Source organism: Perognathus longimembris, chromosome 23, assembly GCF_023159225.1.
Source record: "Perognathus longimembris pacificus isolate PPM17 chromosome 23, ASM2315922v1, whole genome shotgun sequence".
Lineage (NCBI taxonomy): Eukaryota > Metazoa > Chordata > Mammalia > Rodentia > Heteromyidae > Perognathus > Perognathus longimembris.
The window spans coordinates 12,017,087-12,037,952 of NC_063183.1; the positions used below are offsets into that span (position 1 = coordinate 12,017,087).

At 45.0% G+C, this 20,866-nt stretch overlaps 1 protein-coding gene across 1 annotated transcript in view; it reads left to right on the plus strand.

The window, feature by feature from the left end:
- Positions 1–20,866, plus strand: part of Grin2a (glutamate ionotropic receptor NMDA type subunit 2A) — a 279,877-nt gene that overhangs the window by 227,962 nt on the left and 31,049 nt on the right. Inside the window, exons 8-10 of the mRNA XM_048332404.1 lie at positions 207–436; positions 5,987–6,147; positions 20,489–20,676. Of these exons, the coding sequence (XP_048188361.1) occupies positions 207–436; positions 5,987–6,147; positions 20,489–20,676 (579 nt within the window). The remainder of the gene's footprint in view (positions 1–206; positions 437–5,986; positions 6,148–20,488; positions 20,677–20,866) is intronic.

A 20,866-nucleotide genomic window follows, 5' to 3' on the forward strand; every position in this document is an offset into this window, starting at 1 on the left:
TCTAGTTAGATAGAAGTGTGAGGGAAATGCTAATTTCAAAGATTAAAGGGAAGCTAATGGCGGCTGTAATTCTGGAGGTAGTGATCAGCACAGGGCCCTGACATGATTCCATCTTCCGGCAACCTACGTGCTGCCGGTCGTGACCGTGACGTGCACCCGTGTGCGTTCTGAGAAAGTGCTGAGACTGTCCCCTCTGTGCTTTGCAGCACCCCACGGGCCTTCATTTACCATCGGGAAAGCGATCTGGCTGCTGTGGGGCCTGGTGTTCAACAACTCTGTGCCTGTCCAGAACCCTAAAGGCACGACCAGCAAGATCATGGTGTCCGTGTGGGCCTTCTTTGCTGTCATCTTCCTGGCCAGTTACACAGCCAACCTGGCTGCCTTTATGATCCAGGAGGAATTTGTGGACCAGGTGACTGGCCTCAGTGACAAAAAGGTAAGGTCTCCTTCCTTCTTCTCTCTCTGTCCTGCCTGCTCATCACCCTAGAAAGGAGGAATTCCTCCCTGCTCTTCATCCTCCAACAGCTAATGCTAAAGAGCCAATCCAGGAGGTTTCCTTCTCTTAAATCATATTGCATATGTCTACACATAAGCGTGAGGAATAGAACCTTAGGCTGAGCCCTCTTAGGTTTAACAGATTCTCCAGATCTCATGTAGAAGCTTTGTTTTCCCTGTATGTTCATCTCTCAAATTTATACACATCTTCCTGCAGTTGCTTGGACTGAGGCCCTAGGACTCAAGAGTACCCTGTAGCTTGAACTGAAATTCACACTTCCCACAGAGGGCGATGTAGGAAGGACGGGGAGGCCCACACCTGGCTGGCATGAAGGGATGTGGTGGGCTTTTAGGTGTCTTCGCTCTGTGACCTCCGATGAGTCTCTTCCATAGTGCGAGCCTCGAATTCCTCCCTCATGATGAGAACTGAGCTCCATCTCCCTTGAGCGTTGTCTTTGCTGACACTCTCCTGCGCATCCCATATCCGTTCATAGGATAGGAGGCCTAACACCTGCCCCTCTTCACTCCGCTGAATCACAGCGACGATTGCAGGGTGTGAGGGACTATTCAGGAAAGCACACAGACGCACGAATAGAGGTAAACTGGGTGTGTTCTCCTATTGAGATGCTTAGTTCGGGGAACAAATCCTGGCTTGCTAAACTCAGCAGTGCTGAGACTGCAGCCCGACAGATTTTCCGTCTCGCGTACGGAAAGGATAATTTGTCTCTTTATAAAACCTCCCTGTCGCAGCTTGTTGACATAAGTCTGCATCTATCCTCTTGGCATTCACCAACAAACTGCTGAATAGGAAATCAGCCCATGAAAAGCCTCTGCAGCTTATCCACAGCACAGAGCGGGAGGGGAGTGAAGGAGGTGTGCGGAGCTCTCTCAGTGGAGGCTGGGGATTGAAGATGGAGTCACCTTCACAGAAGGTGCCGGGGAGTAGTTGGCCTCTCACAGCACTTCCCCCAGAAGCCAGAGTAGAAACTTCTACTAGGTGCACAGCATCCAGTTTTATCCAGCTTCCTCCTGAAACTTGCTCTCTAGAGCTTCTTCCCTTCCCCTAAACACTCCAAGTCCATGTCTACCCCAGCATCCTTGGGGCCCAGACAAAGTCCTCAGCCTAGAATGTTTTTCCCTGGTCCTCTTTGTGGGTCCTCCTTGGATTTCAGGTTTGGGATGGGAATTTGGGGAACTATGCCTCCTTTAGGGAGGCCTTAACTGCCAATGAGGTGAACGTGAACTTGGCACGGTGAAGAAACCACTTATGGGTATGTGTCTTGAACCACCTCAAAAAAAATCTCTGCAGAATGCCAAGTGCTGTTCTGTATGGTCATGGGGTTAAGGTATTGATAATGTGTTTCCTAGAAGTGAGGAGAAGTTCACTGGGAGTTAGATGGAAGCAGCGGACTCTTCGTCTTGTATGAAAGGATTTTCTATATTGTTGGCATAATTTGCTCTGTGTTGCTATTTTCAGAGGCAAGGAAAAAAAATCTTTCCCCTTGTTTCATAGTTTTGAATCTAAATAGTCTGAACACTTGTGAAGAAAAACAGCAAGAACTAATTAGAAGCAGTGACCATTGGAGTGACCTCCTCTGACTTAAAACCACCCAGTTACAGATATTATATCCTCACGGGGCATAGCTGTGTTTTTATACCCAGAGCATTAAAGACAAAGCAATAGCTCTTTTAATTAAATATTTGGTGCAATTAGATAAAACAGCAAAATTCTTAAGAGTAAATAAGCTAAATGCTCCTAGAAGATGAATGGTGGATACATGAAGAAAGTTTACAAACTACAGCTCTCTACTGGATCGATGTCCTTTAATATTGTACACAATGTGGTTTGGGTTTTCTGTGTATCATCATGAATACTTACGTAAGCACTTAGGTCTGTGATCCTCTTAGACCATCAGTGCTTGCTGAGAAAGAAACCTATTTGGAGCCCAGGGAGTTGTGTTCAAACAAACCTGGGCTTGCATTGTGAATAAGCAAATTCTCCGGGGAAGTGCCTCTGGGAATCAGTGAAGGGATGTTGATTGGGGGTCCTTCCCAGAATACTAGAGATGGATGTGGAGCAGATTCATGCTGGTGGAAGAGTAATATTGGGTATGGGGTTAAATGGACCGGGATTCAAATTCTGACCTTGCCCAAAGGTGATGGTGTCCCTTTCCAGACGTCCATAATCCCTAAGGCTTAATTTCTTAATAAAGAAAGACACCAACACACCATTCTAGCAAGGATGACATGGGGATTAGCAACAATCCTCTCACCACACCTGGTGTAGGGGAGATGGTGGCATTGTGCATGCTGTTCCCTCCTTCCTGTTGTTCCTCTCTTCCCCCAGCTCTTTCTCTCCCTCCTCCTCCTCCTTATTGTCACCATGACTGCCACCTCTCATGCCTGCTGGGGCACCTGTAGGAGACTCCAAGGGTCCCCTGGGGTGGGTGAGCTGGGGGGCGGTTCTCAGAGCTGGGCCACCTGCAGGCACAGTGGGCTCTGCTGCTGGGGCCCCACGTGGGGCCTCACTGTCCAGTGCTCACAGCAGGAAGCAGCCTGGAGCTTGACCCACTGGGGACTGTACTGGAAATGTGGCTCTGGTGGCCAAGTTCCCTGATTTACAGACACAGAGTATGGATATCTTCATTAAATGTGTATCTTTGGGTTGAATTAGAAGAATGCATGATGATGAAATGTCCTGGTTCATTGCTGCATTCTCCCTGGCCATTTTACCTTTTATTTTTATTTGTTTTATTTATTTGTTTTTTGTGGTGTCAGTACTGAGGCTTGAACTCAGGGCCTGGGTGCCATCCCTGAACTTCGTGCTCAAGGCTGGCGCTCTGCCACTTGAGCCACAGTTCCACTTCTGGCTTTTTGGTGGTTCATTGGTGATAAGAGTCTTGTGGACTTTCCTGCCCAGCTTGGCTTTGTTCCAGGATCCTCAGCTCTCAGCTTCCCGAGTAGCTGGGATTACAGGGGTGAGGCACCAGCATCTGGCAAAATAGTGAGTCTTCAGAGAGCATTACTGCTCTCCTGCAGTGGGGGGGGGGGAAGTGGGGAGTGGAAAGCATTTAGTCAGAGAGACCCTCCCCTCATGCCTCTGGAGACACCAATGTCTAGATCTATGAGCAGCACTATTACCCTGCACTCTCAGAGCTGGCAGCCTCCCTGCAAAGGACCCTGGGCTCTGACCTTCTCTTCTGGTATGGGGGAGTGTTGCCTGTCAGAGTGACTACTACACACATGAACACACACACATGCACTCCCAGTGTAAGGCATGCCTTTGCAGGAGGACCTCATTTGCACCCTGGACGACTACTTCTCCCAAATCCAGTTACAGTTGCTTATGAGCTAGCTGCATGCCTGATTGAGGAAAAATGATTTGCAACTGGAAATTTTAATTACCAGGGAAATGCATTGTGAGTCTGGAAATAAGAGTGACGTTTCTGGTTGGTCTGACTCTGGGGGTAAACTTGGATATCATCTCCGGCAGTTCCTGCTGGGATGGAAGTTGGAGAGACCTCTGGGTTGTAGCTCTGGTTTTCATGCCGATGCCCTGGGGGTTCGCACCCTCCCAGGGCATCTCAAAGTCCTCACTTTCTTGCTGTCTTTTATTTAATGGGGTCTCACTATGTAGCCCAGGCTGGCCTCAGACTTATAATCCTCCTGCCACATTCTCCAGAGTTCTAGAATTATAGGAATGTGCTACCATAATTGGCTTCTGCAGATCCTCATCTGAAACTAGTGCTGCTCTCAGAGGAGTGATAGAATTCAGACCTTTGCCTGTGTTCAGGCCACCTAGGTTTGAATTCCAGGCCACTGCTTAGTAGGGTAATGTTAAATAGGCCAGGTCACCTCTCTGAGCCTCATTTTCTCTCTTGTAAAACAGGGTGTGTTCATGTGGCAGGGATATTGTGAAGGCTAACAACAAACAAGATGGTGAGCCTGACGCCAGTGGTTCACCCTTGTAATTCCAGCTACTCAGGAGGCTAAGATCTGAGGGTTGAGATTTGAAAGTAGTGCAGACAGGAAATTTCAGGAGACTTTTCTCCAATTAATCTCCAAAAAGCCAGAAGTGAAGCTGTGACTAGAGGGCTAACCTTGAGCAAAAAAAGCTCAGGGTCTGTACTAAGGCCCTGAGTTCAAGCCTCAGGGCTGACAGAAAAAGCAAAAGAACAACAACAACAAACAATCAAGCAGAAAGGTATTGTGAAAGTGTTGGCACTAGGTTTTCCTTATTAGAACTGAGTTTAAAAAAAATTGTGAGTTATTGTGATTACTGTCTAGCTCCAGGATTCCTCATTCAATAGAAAAATGCATTTCTGGTCAATCATAATAAAAACAGATGTGCTTGGTGTGTTCTGGACATTGTCTAGTCTTCCCAGTGAGCCTAGCAAGGGACACCCCACACTGCAGATGGGAGAGAGGTGGGGAGCAGCAGGAAGTGACTTTCCTGAGGTCTCATCTCGTGAACGTGGCAGAGGCGGGCTCCTATCCAGAAACTTTGGCCCTGCCGCCTCTAGGGTTAGCTGTATTTCTCAGACTCAGGTCTGGTTCTCCCAACTGGTGTTGAGTCACCTGAAATATCCCAGCTGTGCACAGATGTAAGGCCTGCCTCTGCAGAGGCTCAAGAATGATGAGATAGCCTGGGCATGCCAGGAGACTGGTGGTCAGGAGGGGCTATGGCCCACACGCCTTCCCAGGGCCTGTCCTGTGCCTGTCAAGGCTCCTGGCATATATTAGAACTGAATAAGTGCGTGAGGATGAGTGGAAGATGTCCTCAGCCATCTTGCAGGCCAGGCAGAGGTAATTATGAAGCAGTTGAGAGCCGTGAGAGACAGCCAGGCTTTGCAGAAAACATTATTATAAAGTGGATAAAGGGCCTGGCACTGGTAGCTCACACCCATAATCCTAACTACTCAGGGGGCAGATATCTGAAGGTCAGGGTTCGCCACCAGCCCAAGCAGAAAAGTTCCCAAGAGACTCTTACCTCCAAATAGGACTCAAAAACCAGAAGTGGCACTTTGACTCAAAGTGGTTGAGCGCTAGACTTGAGCATAAGAGCTCAGAGATAGTGTCCTGGCCTGGGTTCAAGCCTCACGACCACCACCAACAACAAAAAAAGTAGATAAAGGGATGGGGCCAATGTAGAACTTTAATTGCAAGTCAACCAATGTAAATGCATATACACATAAATACCTATATACCTATATGTATTTATAGAGGATTCATACACACGCACATATATACATACACAGAGGACTCATAGGTATATATATATATATATATGAATACACATATTTGTGGATGTCTATATGTGTATATGTATACACACATATATTTGCTGTCCTGTACTAATAACGTGTGTTTTAACTCCTGTCAGTAGGAAAAAAAAGGTTGGGTAATTTTTCTCTTCTCCTCTTTCTCCTGTTTTCCTTCCTTGCCCTCCTCTCTGTCTCTGTCTCTCTGTCTCTCTTCTCCCTCTCTTCAGTTTCAGAGACCTCATGACTACTCCCCACCTTTTCGATTTGGGACGGTACCTAATGGAAGTACGGAGAGAAACATTCGGAACAACTACCCGTACATGCACCAGTACATGACCAAGTTTAACCAGAAGGGAGTGGAGGACGCCTTGGTCAGCTTGAAAACGGGGTAAGGCTGGGGTTTCTTTGCTCTCTGTAGGCCTGCCAGCTGATAAGCCTGACAGAAATTGACTCTCTGCAGGCCCGGTGCTTATCTGTGCTGCTGTAGTATTTTCTGGAGAGCCACAGCAGCCAGGAGGAGGAGGAGGGAGAGATGGAGGGAGGGCTGTTTTTCTTAATCTGATGAGCATCCCAGATTTCCTTCAGAGCCATGTTAACAAAAGACAAATCTAGGACACATTGGAATGCAGAGAACCGGAGGGGTTTCTTAAGCCAATAAAGAAGTTGCTTTAACCCCCCATGGGCTATTTTAGCCCAATAGAAAGATCTAACAAGGTTGAGAGCTCAAAGAAATGAAAAACAAAGATTATTTGTATTAGATTTTAGGTAAGAGTGTTGCTTTCTTGGTGGGGGGCATCACAGCTTGCTGATTGGAGCAGGATGTGCAAACTAATGGTACAATATGGCGGAGTGAGGTGGGGACATGACCCAATGGTCCAACATTGGCCTACCATGTAAGAGGCCCGGCTTCATCCGGGCACCACGGGGTGGATGCAGGGTGTGGAGGTGGCGATGAAGTGGAAAGAACACGAGGAGAGGAAAGCAAGAGTTCTCGTCTACACGTTGGCATTAAGTGGTAGCATTCCATCAACGAAGTGTGGGGAGAATAAAAGAGTTCAGGCTTTGTAGCATCTTCCCGCCTTCTGTGCTCGCTGTGTGACCTTGTGTGGCTGTTGTTTCACTGTGCGAAACCTCATCCACAGGACAGGGACAATGCCAGGAGCCCATTCATCGGGATTCTGTGACAACTGAGGGAGAAAATTTGCTCCAAAGCATTTTGGGTAGTGCCTGCTACGAAGATGGTACCTAATTGTTATTGTCATTTGTTGAAAGGTTAAGTTCTATTCCGTGCATCTTCAGGAAGTCAGGGATGTGTGAAATACAATTTAGAAAGGGTTCCATTAAAAATGATTTCATTTTAAATGAAAGAGTTGTTTAATGAGAGAAGTTTTGATTATCTAGAAAATTAACTTTTCATGAGGGTTTCAGTCGTCGGGGCTTCCGGAGTCTGGCATGTGAATGCAGTTGCTTTCTTCTTGCTGCTTGCTTTGTCTGGTTGGCAACCCAGGAGTCCCTGTAAAGCCACAGAACCCAGATCATCCCTCACTCCCCAGGGATCTTGGTTGAGAACATTCTGTCTTTCCATCCCATTTGAAATCTCCTGGGTCCCTCGGTGGGGTTTTAGGAGAGCATTTAAGTGGAAATTGATTTATGCAAAATCCATCCATACAATGCTCATTCATACTTTTTTTTTAAGGCTGCTATCAAATCCTGGACTTTGTATGTGTAAGGCAAGTGCTCTACCACTGACCTGTACATCTTATAAAATTTAAATGAAAGCCTAACAAAAATTGAAAAACAGAATTTCTCAAACATGGAATATACTGCTTGATGGTTTTGTACAACCAGCCACCTGGTGATTAAGCCCTACATCCTCATCCAGCCACTCTCTTCCACCAATCAGCCTCACTTTTTTATGTGTATGCCAGTCCTGGGGCTTGATTGAACCAGGGCCTGGCCCCTGGCCCTGGTGCTCAAGGCTGGTGCTCTATCACTTGAGCCATAGCTCCACTTCTAGCTTTTTTGTTGGTGAATTGGAGTTTAGAGTCTCATAGACTTCCTGCCCAAACTCGATCCTCAGATCTTAGCAACCTGAGTAGTTAAGATCACAGGCGTGAGCTACCAGTCCCCAGCTACCATCCTCACTTTGGCTCAGCGTTCTGGGAGACTATTGTCTAGGGTTCCCACTGTGTCTGTCCCATTGCTGTAAACACTTTTGTTGTTGAAATACATTGGAGATACCTTTCTCTTTCCTAATCTTGCTACAATTAATGCTTCTAAGGACATTCTTACACATGACTTGTATAAGTGAGTACACTTTTCCTGGCTTGAAGTTAGGGCCTGGGCACTGTCCCTGAGGTAAGAACCTCATCAACTTTCCTGCCTTGCCTGGCTTTGAATGGAGATGCTCAGATTTCAGCCTCCTGAGTAGCTAGGATTACAGGACTAGCTTCTCAGGATACTCATAAGACTGGAGTTGCTAGGTTATTAGGTAGGTATGTTTTCAACTTTACTAGGTACAGTACCAGAAAAGACTGGTTTTTGATGCCTGTCCAGATTAACCACAAATATGGGGTTTGTTTGCTTGTTTCCATTTCTCTTCATCCATGTAGTTGCCATGGGCAGACCACAAACGCAGTCAGGATGACGGCCATGGACAGCAGTTGAAGGCTGCCTGGCTTCCTCTCATCCATTTATTACCCAGTGCTCAAAGATGGGATGATTTCTTTCTTTTTCCATTTTAAGTGGAATCATAATAGTAAAAGATGAGAGAAATGCCTTTAAATTATAGGAATTGCATATGAATTACAGGAATTGTTTTCTGGAGGGCATATGGTAATTATGACATCCATCTTAGAAAACTCAGGCAGATGGCAATTCACTCCACACTCAGGCTTCAGACTGTTGCTTTAAGAGTTGAAGGGGTATGAGTCTCTCTTTAGGAAGTAGCTCTCCACACCCTTAGGGGTGAGCGCACAGTAGTGCACCCTTGGAGATTCAGTTTCAAGGGGTTAATGTTGGCAGAAACTACGGGCATGCTTAACAAGGTCCCTGGTTAATTATTGAAATCAATTAAATTAAAATTTGAATACACAATGCATATGTATGACTCTAGAGTCATAAAGCTTATTTGAAGATGGGCAGTGCTGTTCCCTTTCCACTTTGTGTATCTGCCTCCGTCTAAAGCGACCAGGTTTCCTTTGGCTTCCGGTTGAGTGAGGACCCTGGCTTTCCAGCTGGGGTTGAGTCATGGCGCTGCCTGAGCTCCCCGTGGCTCTGAGCAAGTCATCTGGCTTCTTTCAGCCCCAGTCTCCCCATCTCACACATGAAAGGGACGACCTGTTTGATCTCTGAAATAGCTTTGAGATTCTTTTATTTGCATCAAACACTTACTTTGTCAAAAGTCAGATAAGCTACTGTCAATTTCTCAGGAATAGATTTAGGAAAAAGAAAAAAATATCCCAAATCCCATTGTCAACCAACAGCCAATGAGCCATCAGTACCTGAACCCCATGACAGACAGCTTGAAACAGTGCAGGTGCCCAGGCCCCCCCACAGGGCTTTGTCTCTAATCATGGAGCCTGAGGATCTTTACTTTTTCAACCCTCTATCCTTGGGCCAGGTGATTTTTGAGACATGCTCAAATTTGATATCAGTTACCCTAAAGGAATTCATTTTAAAAAATATGCTTGAGAGAGAGGCATATGAAAAATAGGTCATGTTGGAGTTTGAACTCAAGTCCCCACTCTTCCTGGGCAAGCCATCTATCATGTGCATTTCACCCCAGCTATCTAACATCCCTGTATCTTGTCAATTGAGATTCCATACCCATTAAACAAGAACTCTGTGCTCTCTCCCCTCCTCAGTCCCTGGTAACCATGGTTCTTCTCCCTTCTCTGTCATTCCGACTATTCCAAAGCCCCTTACTTGAATGAAACCACAAGGCATTTATGTTCTTTTGTATGACTGGCTAATATCACACAGCCATGTGTGATATTAGGGCCTGCCTTACCTGTCACCCATGACAGAATTTCCTTGCTTTTTGAGGTTGACTAATAACCCACCATAAGGGCCAACTGTTTTCCTCATCCGTTCATCCTTTCATGGACAGGCTGGCTGCTTGTCTTTCAGCTATTTTTGAATGCTGCTGCTATCATCATAGGTGGATAAAGAGCTCTTTGAGTCCTTGATTTGGTCTTTTCTTAGTATTTACCTGGAAGTGGAATCAGCAGACCATAAGGTGATTCTACTGGTTAGTTTTCAAGGGACCACTATACTGGTTCCCGAGGCAGTGGTTACTTGCCATTCCTTTCTAATGATGCCCGAGGGCTCCTGTCTTTCCACATTCTCTCCACACTTTTTGTATGTTGTTTCTTTTCTCGTCAGTGCCATTGTGATGGGTGTGTGGTGGTAGCTCATCATGATTCTAACTCATATCTCCCTAATGAGTAGCATCATGATGTTGGACACATTTCTTGTGCTTGTCTGTCCTTTGTCTACTGTCTTTTTTTTTTTTTTTTTTTTTTTTTTGCCAGTCCTGGGGCTTGGACTCAGGGCCTGAGCACTGTCCCTGGCTTCTTTTTGCTCAAGGCTAGCACTCTGCCACTTGAGCCACAGCGCCACTTCTGGCCATTTTCTGTATATGTGGTGCTGGGGAATTGAACCCAGGGCCTCATGTATAGGAGGCAAGCACTCTTGCCACTAGGCCATATCCCCAGCCCCTGTCTACTGTCTTTTGACGAAGTATCTCCTCAGATTTTGGCCCAGTTTTGAAATTCATTGTCTTTTTCTCATCAATTTTAGGAATTCTCTGTGTTTTTCTGGGTGTTCATAACCTATCAGATCCATGACCTGCAAGTGTTTTCTTCCATTCTGTGGTTTTCCTTTTCATATTTCAGTCATTGTGTTGGCAGCATCTTTTTATACAGTTGTGTGCTTTTTTTTTTAATTTTAAGGAGGGTTATCCTGTGAATGACGAGCACTTGTTTGCAAAGCTCAGGGTGTCCTTGATGTGTCTGTCAAAAAAATAAAAGGAGAAAGGAGGTCACGTCTCCTGGCACATATCAGAAATGACTTCACGGCAAATTGAGACTTGATCTTACAGTCTTGAGAGCAAGCTCTCAAAAGTCACGGTGTCAGGAATACACATTCATATCAGTGGCTAGTGACACAACTGTAAGAGATTGATTTGTTGAATGTAGAGAGAGGTGGAGCTCTGGAGTGGACAGGATGAAGATGAGGATGAGGAAGGGTGATTAGGAGTTATTCCCACTGAACCTACAGTGGATATGACCTGAGTCCAGTAGAAGTACCTGTGGATAGCACTCTCATAGTCCCATACCATCTCTCCATTTATGGAGACCACACAATTTGTGAGAATGGGCCTAAGTGTATCACATGTATAATCTCAGTCTTCACTGTGCTTCTCTGAGCTGGGGGGTGCATTATTACCCCCCTTTAGGAACTGAAGAGCCCAAAGCCCAATAAACTCACTAATTACCCAGCAAGCTGTTTGGTGAAGGAACAGTATTATGGAAGTCAGACTTGCTCCCGACTGGGAAATAGCAGCTGGGTAGTTGTAGGGAAGTGTTAGAGTTCAGAGGTTCATAAAGTGTTAGAGTTCATAAAGCATGTATTGCAGCAGTACATGTATGCATTGTGTGTATCACATTTATTCACTGATGTGAAGGCTAATTAAATCACAGCAGCCTCATTTCTGTACTCCAGAGAAGATGGTGAAGAGGAATGGGGACTGCAAAGACAAAGGTAGCCTTGTAGCATAGAAAGGTACTGACTGAGGCTATACAGAGCAGTTCTTTCCTGAAGGCTGCTGAGCTGAGTTGTATTTGCTATATTTTATCAGTCAGACAGAATCAAGCATGGATGGTTCATTTTCAGCTGCTGAGTTCGAAGGCAGGCACAGAAGTCAGCCTTCTAAGTGGAATGGCGTCATCGCTAGAGAAAATCGGATGGACAATGACCTGGTTTCTGAGATCCACCCCTACACTGCAAATAAAGCTCAGAAATAATTGGTACCACATCACAGAGTTGGGAAATGCTTTATTTTTTCTTTAATAAAAACTCAGGAGTAGAAGCATCTTTCTTCTTTTTTTGTCCTTGGAATTACTTCCTGTTCAGTTCTATTAAAATGATATTAAAGGATTTGCAAGGCCGTCCATAAAATGTGTTAAAAATAGGAAAATGGGAGGTGGGGGGAGAAATTGAATAACGTGCAATCGCAGATTCTGTAAATTCAGAGGTGGGAGACAGAGAAGGAAAGAAGAAAGAGACTGAAAGGCATTACATTGAAATATGTTGACCGAGATATTGCTAGATGATTTGGATTAGGGTTTTCTTTATACATCCTCTTACATGTAATGAATTTTCAGTGGTGCAGATATTACTTATAGTAATAAAAATGTGTCCAGCGAGTCTCATCCTTCAATGTCTTCCTGTACCTCCTTCTTGTATTTGCTGACATGTATCTACAGTTTACATGAGCCGGTCTTTTTGCTTTTGTCAGTTAAATCTATACAGCCCTGAGAGACTGGCTCCACATGGTGCAGCTTAGAGATCCTTCACTGAGCTGGAGGAATATTAATTCATTGAACTTGCACAGTGCCTTGACTGCCATTAAAGGGCAGTCCAAGGAATAGTCATTCTTCAAACAACTTGCCGACACCCTCCTTGCAAGACAGTTTGTTCCCGTTGTCGTGTTATCTCATCCTTCAGACTTCTAGTACCCTAAACAGAATCGCTTTCTGCCATTTAAGGCTCACGTTTATCTGTTGACGATGCAATTCTTATCAAAACACTCATTTTTGCTTAGGCTGCTTGCTAAGTTGCAGGCTAATGTATGATTTTCCCTTAGCAGTGGTGGAAGTGTAGGATCTGAATATCTGCCTACTGATTTCCCCTGAGTTGTTCTGGAAACTAAGTGAGGTGTTTCTAACTAACAGGTAACATTTTTTTTTTTTTTTGCAATAAGGAGGGGTGGGCATTTATTTATGTAGAGTGCTTCTCTGGTGGCCTTGTCTGCATGACCTTGTTTTTTTAAGTTTATTTGTATGATGTTATTATGTATCTCAATCCATTTTTCCATCATTCTCCTCCCTCTATCTCAACCTCATCATCCCCTCAAATTCCCTCATCCCATTTCACACGTGTGTTCCTTGAGTATAATGGCCGTCATTTCTCCATTCCCCTGCTTCCCTTCCCTTAAATTCCACCCCCTCAGATCAGACATGTTTTCAATTCCTGCCACTTACGTTTGTTAAACTGTCTGTTAATTGTTCAAAGAGCTTGCACCATGGAAACCCACCCTTGTGTTTAGCATGCTTTAGTCAACTTGATGTGTCCATGTGCATGTGTCCTGCGTGCATTTTCATACATGTTTATGTTTTAGATCTAAGTTCCACATAGGAGAGAAACAAAATATGCCATTTGTCTTTCTGAGCCTAGCTTACTTCATTCAACATAGTTTTTTTTTCCAGGTCCATCCGTTCCCTGCAAATGACATAATATTATTCTTCCTGATAGATGAAGACATTTTCACTGTCTATTGCCTCAACATTTCTAACAGCCCTGAGAGATGGTGGCCCACCCTGTTCGCCTCTGAAATTGAGGACATGGGTGTGGGGAGTTTAAACTTAGTCCCCAGACCCCATGCTTTGAGCCATAACTTGCACAAAATAACAAGTGCAACCATTCCTGTAACATTTTGAAAGCAGAATTAGTTTCACAACTGGAGCAAAAAAAAATGTCTCTCTTTATTTCTTCCACCAAAAGCCTTGATATTGTTTTTAAAAAGGGCATCATTACTCCCTCCACAGATGTGAGGGAGAGAAATGAATGCCCAGGGGGTAGAAGAGATGAGTTTCTTGGGTCGTAAACTAAACCGCAAGCAGCACACAGCGAAACACACTCCTATGGGGCTCCTCAGAAAGTTAAAAATAGACATACAGATGACCTCACTATAACACACTTTGGCATATCCGAAAGAAAATAAATCAATCTATAAGAAAGACATTTGCACTCATATTTACTGCAGTGCTATTTACAATCACCACACAGTTGGAATCTGCCAAAATGTGCTTAACCACCAATGATGATTAGATGAAGAAAAAATATCCAATAATATATGTATTATATATATATCTAGGGGGCTGGGGATATGGCCTAGTGGCAAGAGTGCTTGCCTCGTGTACATGAGGCCCTGGGTTCAATTCCCCAGCACCACATATACAGAAAACGGCCAGAAGTGGCGCTGTGACTCAAGTGGCAGAGCGCTAGCCTTGAGCAAAAAAGAAGCCAGGGACAGTGCTCAGGCCCTGAGTCCAAGCCCCAGAACTGGCCAAAAAATAAATATATATATATATATATTATATATATATATATTATTCAGCCATAAAAAAATTAAATTATGTATTTGAAATGGAATCTCAAACATGTTTCTTCTCAGGCTGGATTGGAACTGTGATCCCTCTGATTTCAGCCTCCCAAGCTAGGATTACAGATGTGTGAGCCACTAAAGCTGACTGTATAATAGATAGATTTGCTCATTTACCTTGTTTCTGAGCAGCTTCTTAATGCAGAGTATAGACACTGGACTGAGAAATACCAAATTTCACATTCTAGCTCTAAGACTCCACGGCTTTGTGGCCTTTGACAAATGAAATATAATTTCCCTGAGTCTCTTGGTCACATCTGTGAAATCCTATCTCCTGAAATTCCTCTGAGCATTGGATAAACGAACTTAGGGAAAAGAACTTTGTTTGATGCATAATAGGGCTGCAACTGGACAAATATTCATTTCTTAGTCTTGCTTTCATTTTTGTGTGAATTTTCTGGGCCTTTCTTTCAGTCCTGGGGCATGGCCAGTTCTCCACAGCCCGTCCCATTTAACAAGATGAGGTGTTCTTAAAAGCTTAGTACCCACAGTTCCTATTCCTTCTCTTCTGATGTCTAGCAGCAAGAGCTCAAACCAGTTAATTTGCCTCTCAGACTCCAATTTTCCCATTTGCTTAGGAGAGTGTTGTACAGATTAGCTGAGAACGTGGTGTCTGGTAGGTACATAGTAAACACGCAAGACCGATTTGCAGGCATTCTTGATGAGAATAATGCTCTACCTGGAACTTGCTGGAGCCCGGTGAGCTCCAATTGCAAACCATGAGCAACAGCATCAAGTGAACTGCATAGGAGATGAATACTCCAGGAGGAATTGTGCTTTCCCACCACATGAGTGATGGTGGGAAGAGAGAAGAAGCATTTGTGCAATGCCCTATTGTCCATCACAGATGTGTAGCTGTTACTTCATCCAGCTAGATGGGGACACCCAGGCTGTGTGAAATGCAGACTTACCTCACTTCCCAAAGCAGGCAGCCAAGCCAGTCCCCGACTATACCTCCACCGCCCCCCCGCCCCTGCCCCCAGCCCCAATGGCCCCTGAAAATGCTGTGGGAATAAGATAACGACTCCTTGTGGGAGCATTGCTTTGGAGCACTGTAGGTGGATCTGGAATAATTGTCTTCGTGGAAGAGCTGGAGACTTCTGGGCCTGAATTTCCCCACCTCCAAATGCAAAGAGACTGCATTGCAGGGTCTCCCCACTCTTCGTATATAATCCATATGGGTCCAAGGTTAAATTTCAGAATAGCAGATGGGTATGAAATGTGCGCCTGCACCCCAATTCTAGTCTTGCTCTTATTTTCGTTCCCTTACTCCATGCTTCCCCATCTCCTGCCTCATCTGTATATCTGTTTCAGGGCTTGCTGTACATCCATAGCTCCCTTGCTGTCCTGTCTTGCTCCATCTCTCTTTTTACTCTATTTGTATCCATTGCATCATTTTCCGTTTCTTTTTGGGGGAGGGGAGGGTCAGTCATAGGGCTTGAACTCAGGGTTTGGGCATTGGCCCTGGGCTCTTTTGCTCAAGACTAGTGCTCTACTACTTTGAGCCACAGCACAACTTCTGGTTTTCTTGTAGTGAATTGGAGATAAGAGTCTCCCGGACTCATTTTCTCTTTCTTATTCTTGATTTCTCCATATCTCTGCATCTTTCCATTTTCCCTGGTACCTGCTTCTGTCCACACTGTTTCTCCTCTTTCCCTTTCTCTCTCACATCCTCTCTTCTCTGCCTTTTTCTGTCCCTGTCTTAAAAAATCACTCAGAGTGTTCATAGTTAAAAAAAAAACACAAATATTACCCGCCAGTTATTCCTAAGTATTACTGATGGAAATAATCAACCCAAATTAAATTGGAAACAGCTAAAAGCACACAGGGTGAAATTTGTTATTGAATAAAAATCCATAGATGACTGGAGTCTTCTTGGTGAATTTTGTATCTCTGCACAATGCTGACCCAGGAGAATTGCACTTGGTGGAAATAATAACTACAAAAGAAAAATCCAAACGGTAGAAATTACAAATTAGTAAAATTTGTTGTGCCCCAAATGCTGATCAATAAATCAAATCTTTGTAAAATATAAACATGAAGAGGACTGACTCCAGTGAAAATGGTTTCTGGAAAAGAAATATTGGAAACAATTTAATGATGCTATGCAAGACATCGATCTAGGAATTAAATTAGCTTAATGGGGTTCGCGCTGGAAAATGCTTCCTTAGTGAATATTAATCAATGTCAGTATAATTTTGATCTTAAAGTTTGCATTCATAAACTCAGATTCAGAATGGAGAGTTTGCATTCACAAACTCAAAGTCCACTGAAGTTGACATCTCTGTCTTAAGCAGACACTGTCAGAGGTTGTGATACTTTCTGGATAGCCCTGTGTATCGGTCTCTACTGCTAACCCACCCACAACCGCCTCTCTGCACCATGATTTCATTGTTGCCCAACAGTCCCCTGAATCTCAAAGGATCTGCAATTACAAAGCACCTTTGCCTCCAACTTTCTCCATCCCTCAGGGAGTCCTGCAGGACAGGTGCCACATCCCTGTGGTCCGCCTGCCCTTCCACAGCTGCCCAAATGTGCCTGCATGGCTAACGCACCCATGTATATCTCATCCTAGCAAGGCAGCTTTGATGTGACCTTAAAAAAGTATATTCAGTTATCATCAAAGAGGTGATTTTCTTTCTTTCTTTTTTATAAAACTTGAGATGAAACCTCCAAAACACACACACTCTCTCTCACACACAAACAGGCCCACTCTGGTTTCATTAATTCATCAGAATGAGCCAATGTCTTGTTAAAGGCTTCTTGAATGTTAATGAATGAATAATTAACTTTAACTATATAATTAGCCTTTAAATGTGCCGAGACCCCCAGAGAGCATCCGAAAACATGCACAAGGAGATGATGAGCTAAAACCGGAAGCTTTTGATTAGGAAATGTCAGGCCGCTGGATACTACCAAGTCCTCCTTCAGAGAGGGGGCCATGCCTCGACCCCGGGGGTACCTGTCTCCCTTTGTGGGTGAGGAATCATATTTGTCCACAGGCTTGGGAGCTTGGAGTGATCTTTCAAAGGCCTCTCACAGGTCCGGGAGAGACGGGGACCTGCTGATGTAATGAGGTCAGATCTGCACACTCGAAATCCCCACAGCTCTCCAAAGTTGTCAAACATCCAGCAGGAAGCCAGCAAGTTCAAAAGCGTGAGGCCCACGTGAGAACCCTGCTTGGTTCCTTTGCTAATTTGCAGAAATGAGGTCTCACTTCCCCTTCTCCTGAATTGCTGTCATTCCTAATCATTCGTGTTCCTTGAGGACTGCCGGCAACAGAGAGGTGGTCACCATTCCTGCAGCCTAGGTGTGTTTGGGGGTTTAGGGGGAGGAAGGAGGAGAAGAGAGGGGGTGACTTTCAGTCATCATGCAGCATGTGGGGCTTCCAGTTTATTCTGTCCTCCTCTGTGTTCGTGTCGTTTCATTTGTTGCAGAGTTTAAGGGAGTGCAGGCAGACAGGCGGCATTGGCTTCAAGACATCAGGTAGAGGTTGCCTCAAAGGCAGACCTTGACCCTTGAGCCTCCCTCCCCCACCCCCCCTCCCCGGCCAGGGGGGAAGCACTTAGCTGAAGAAAGCATGAAGAAGATGATTTCCTCTTGAAGAAATAGGGAAAGGAAACGTCCATCAGAAAGATTAACTGGGTCTCTTCTCCTGTGACCCTCTAATTTCACCTGGCTTCTTTGATCTGAAGGACGAGTCCCTCCAGTGCTGGTCTTTGGTCTGCACTTTATGGAGCCCAGGATTGCCAATTACCAGGCTGAAGGCCAATATATCACTCTGTCTCCAGCAGTCACAGCTCAGATATCCCAAATGCTTTCCGTCCAAATTGGCTCTATTGAACGTGGCCTTTGCCTCCTTTTCACTCTCTGCATCCAACAAGAAACTATGGCCGGGACTGGGGATGAAACTCAGTGAAAGGCACTTGCTTGACTGGCAGGCTCAAAACCCTGGGTTCCATTCCCAGCATTACCAAGACAGAGACAAAACAATGGCAACCAAACGTAGCAATAGCCCTCAATACCCAACTATCTCTCCAAGAGGGGTATGGAAAGAGACAGGTGCTCAACAACCCATCAGAAACTCTGAGCTTTGAGCTATCCTGTCTCATTGCTGCCATCTCTTTCATCACATCTGGCTTGATTCATAGCTAGGACCCTTACCAGGACTTCCTAAATAGTAACAGTGTGGCCTCAATGAACCTACAAGTTCTAGGAAGCACAGAACTGGGTCTCAGAGGTTGTATTTGGTATTTAGCTCATCTAAATTCAAATGCTGCTTCAGACACTCAGAGGCTGAGTCATGATGTAGAGCCACTTATTATCCAGTGCCTCAGTTTCTCCATGAGACAGGCAGGAGAGCAGACAGTGGGGGAGTAAACCCATCCCTGCACAGTTAGAATAAATAAAATGAACAGGCACAGATAAAGGGCTGGATTTGTTACGACTGCACAAGGTATGTGAGCCCCTTCGCTGTGAACTCTGAATTGGATTAGATGTGTTTATGTGGTTTAGGCATTCATTTATGCACTGGCCATTGCACACAAGTTTCTTACATAACATCACTTCAATCCTAGCAGCCCTGTGAAAGCAGCGTCAGTAGCTCCATTTTTCAGAGAGAGAGAGAGAGAGAGAGAGGGAGAGAGAGAGAGAGAGGGAGAGAAAGAGAATGGAGCTTCAGAAATACATGTACCTTGACCAAAGTGTTTGCCTTATGAAATTCACTTTCTAGCTCCTATGCAGTTTGTTAATTTTTCCCCCTTTTTGATGACAGGATAATTTTTTTCAGCTGGAAACAAATTAAAAATAAACGTTTGGGGTCTGGTCAAGGAGGGGAGCCCTTAGCTCTACTCCCTTCGCTTTCCTCTTGCTCATCAAGATGCTTGGGGCTCATACTAACACACTTTGCCCCATCTCTGTGACAAAAGTGACCAACGTGGTGGCAAAGCTTGCCAGCCGTTTCATTCCTATGGGGAGTCCTTCCACAGTCATATTTTTACAAGCTCTTCCAGCCACATTTATTTTTCTTTGCTGCGCTTTTTTATGAGAGAGAGAGAGAAAGAAAGAAAGAGAGGAGAGAAAGACAGACAGACAGACAATAAGGTTGCAAGTGTGGCAGGATGCTGTGTGATCTGTGTTTGTTTTCCTACCTATTTTAGAGTTGAGACATTCATTCCTGTATTTGAGGGTCATGGGTTTGGACGTGTTAAATAACATGAAAGTGGCAAAGCCAGGTGTGCATTCACACCTGGGTATTGCTGGGGAAGAGCCACACCATTGATGAGACTGTACCAAGCTCACCTGCTGGGAAATACTGAGTACATGCATGCAAGTATACAGGACGTTGTAGTGAGAGCAGAGTTTAGAGCTCCAGAGTACTTTCTTTTTGTTGGTTGTGGGGCCTGGACGCTGTCCCTGAACTCACACCTGTAATCCTAATTACTCAGGAGGCTGAGATATGAGGATCCTGGTTTGAAGCCAGCCCAGGCAGGAAAGTCTGTGAGACTCTTATCTCCAATTAACCACCAGGAAACTGGCAGTGAAGCTGTAGCTCAAAGTGGTAGAGCTCTGGCCTTGAACAGAAAAAGCTCAAGGCCCAGAGTTCAAGCCCCACAACCAGCAAAACAGAAAGAAGAAAGGAAGGAAGAGAAGGAGGGAGGGAGTGGAAGGGAAGAGAGGGAGGGAAAGAGGGAGATAGAAAGAGTGAATTATGGGCTATAGAATTTGCTAACCCATTTATTGGTGACAGATTTTTAACTGTAATTGTATTTTAAATAATTTTTAGCATTATTTAAGTTTTTGATATTATCATGTAACAATTTCATAAGGTAAGTAGTCACTGGATGTTTTCTTTCAGGAGAAAAGGAAATCATTCCTATTTATTTCTCACCCACTTCCGGCACAGTGCCGCCCACCTCTCCTCTCCCTTTGTGGTTTACCATGGTTTACTGTGCTCTGCTATAATCCTTTCTAACCAGGCCATGGTTCCCCACTGCTGGGAAGTGTTCAAGACAAGACACTGGGCAAACAGCAAACCTGCCTGTTTACCCACTTGGGTCTCTGGCTTCTTCCTGTCTTTATTTAGCTGCCTCTTGTTAGTTGGAGAGAAAAGGTTCTGGCTTTTATCTCCTCATTAAAAATAGATCCTTTTATGACAGAAGTGGGGAGGGAGCAGCTGTGAGTCACCCTCTTCAGCCTGTGTGATGCTACAAGCCTGGGGAGGGGCGTCCTGAGCTGGGACCCATCCACCCCATGGCCCCCTCATGTCTTCTTCCTGCAGGAAGTTGGATGCTTTCATCTATGACGCAGCGGTGTTGAACTACAAGGCCGGGAGGGACGAAGGCTGCAAGCTGGTGACCATCGGGAGTGGGTACATCTTTGCCACCACAGGTTACGGCATTGCCCTCCAGAAAGGTTCCCCGTGGAAGAGGCAGATTGACCTGGCTCTGCTCCAGTTTGTGGGTGATGGTAAGACTCTAGGCTCCCCTACCTTTGGGGCAGTCTTGAGACCTATCCTTCTGTCTTCTAATTGCCTTTCCAGACTTTTGATGCGATGAATTTGCTCAGCCAAACTCTCTAAGTGCCTGTCGCATGCCACATCCAATTCCTTAGTTTGCTTAAAATGGAAACCAACCCTAGATAGCTAAATTGAAAGCAG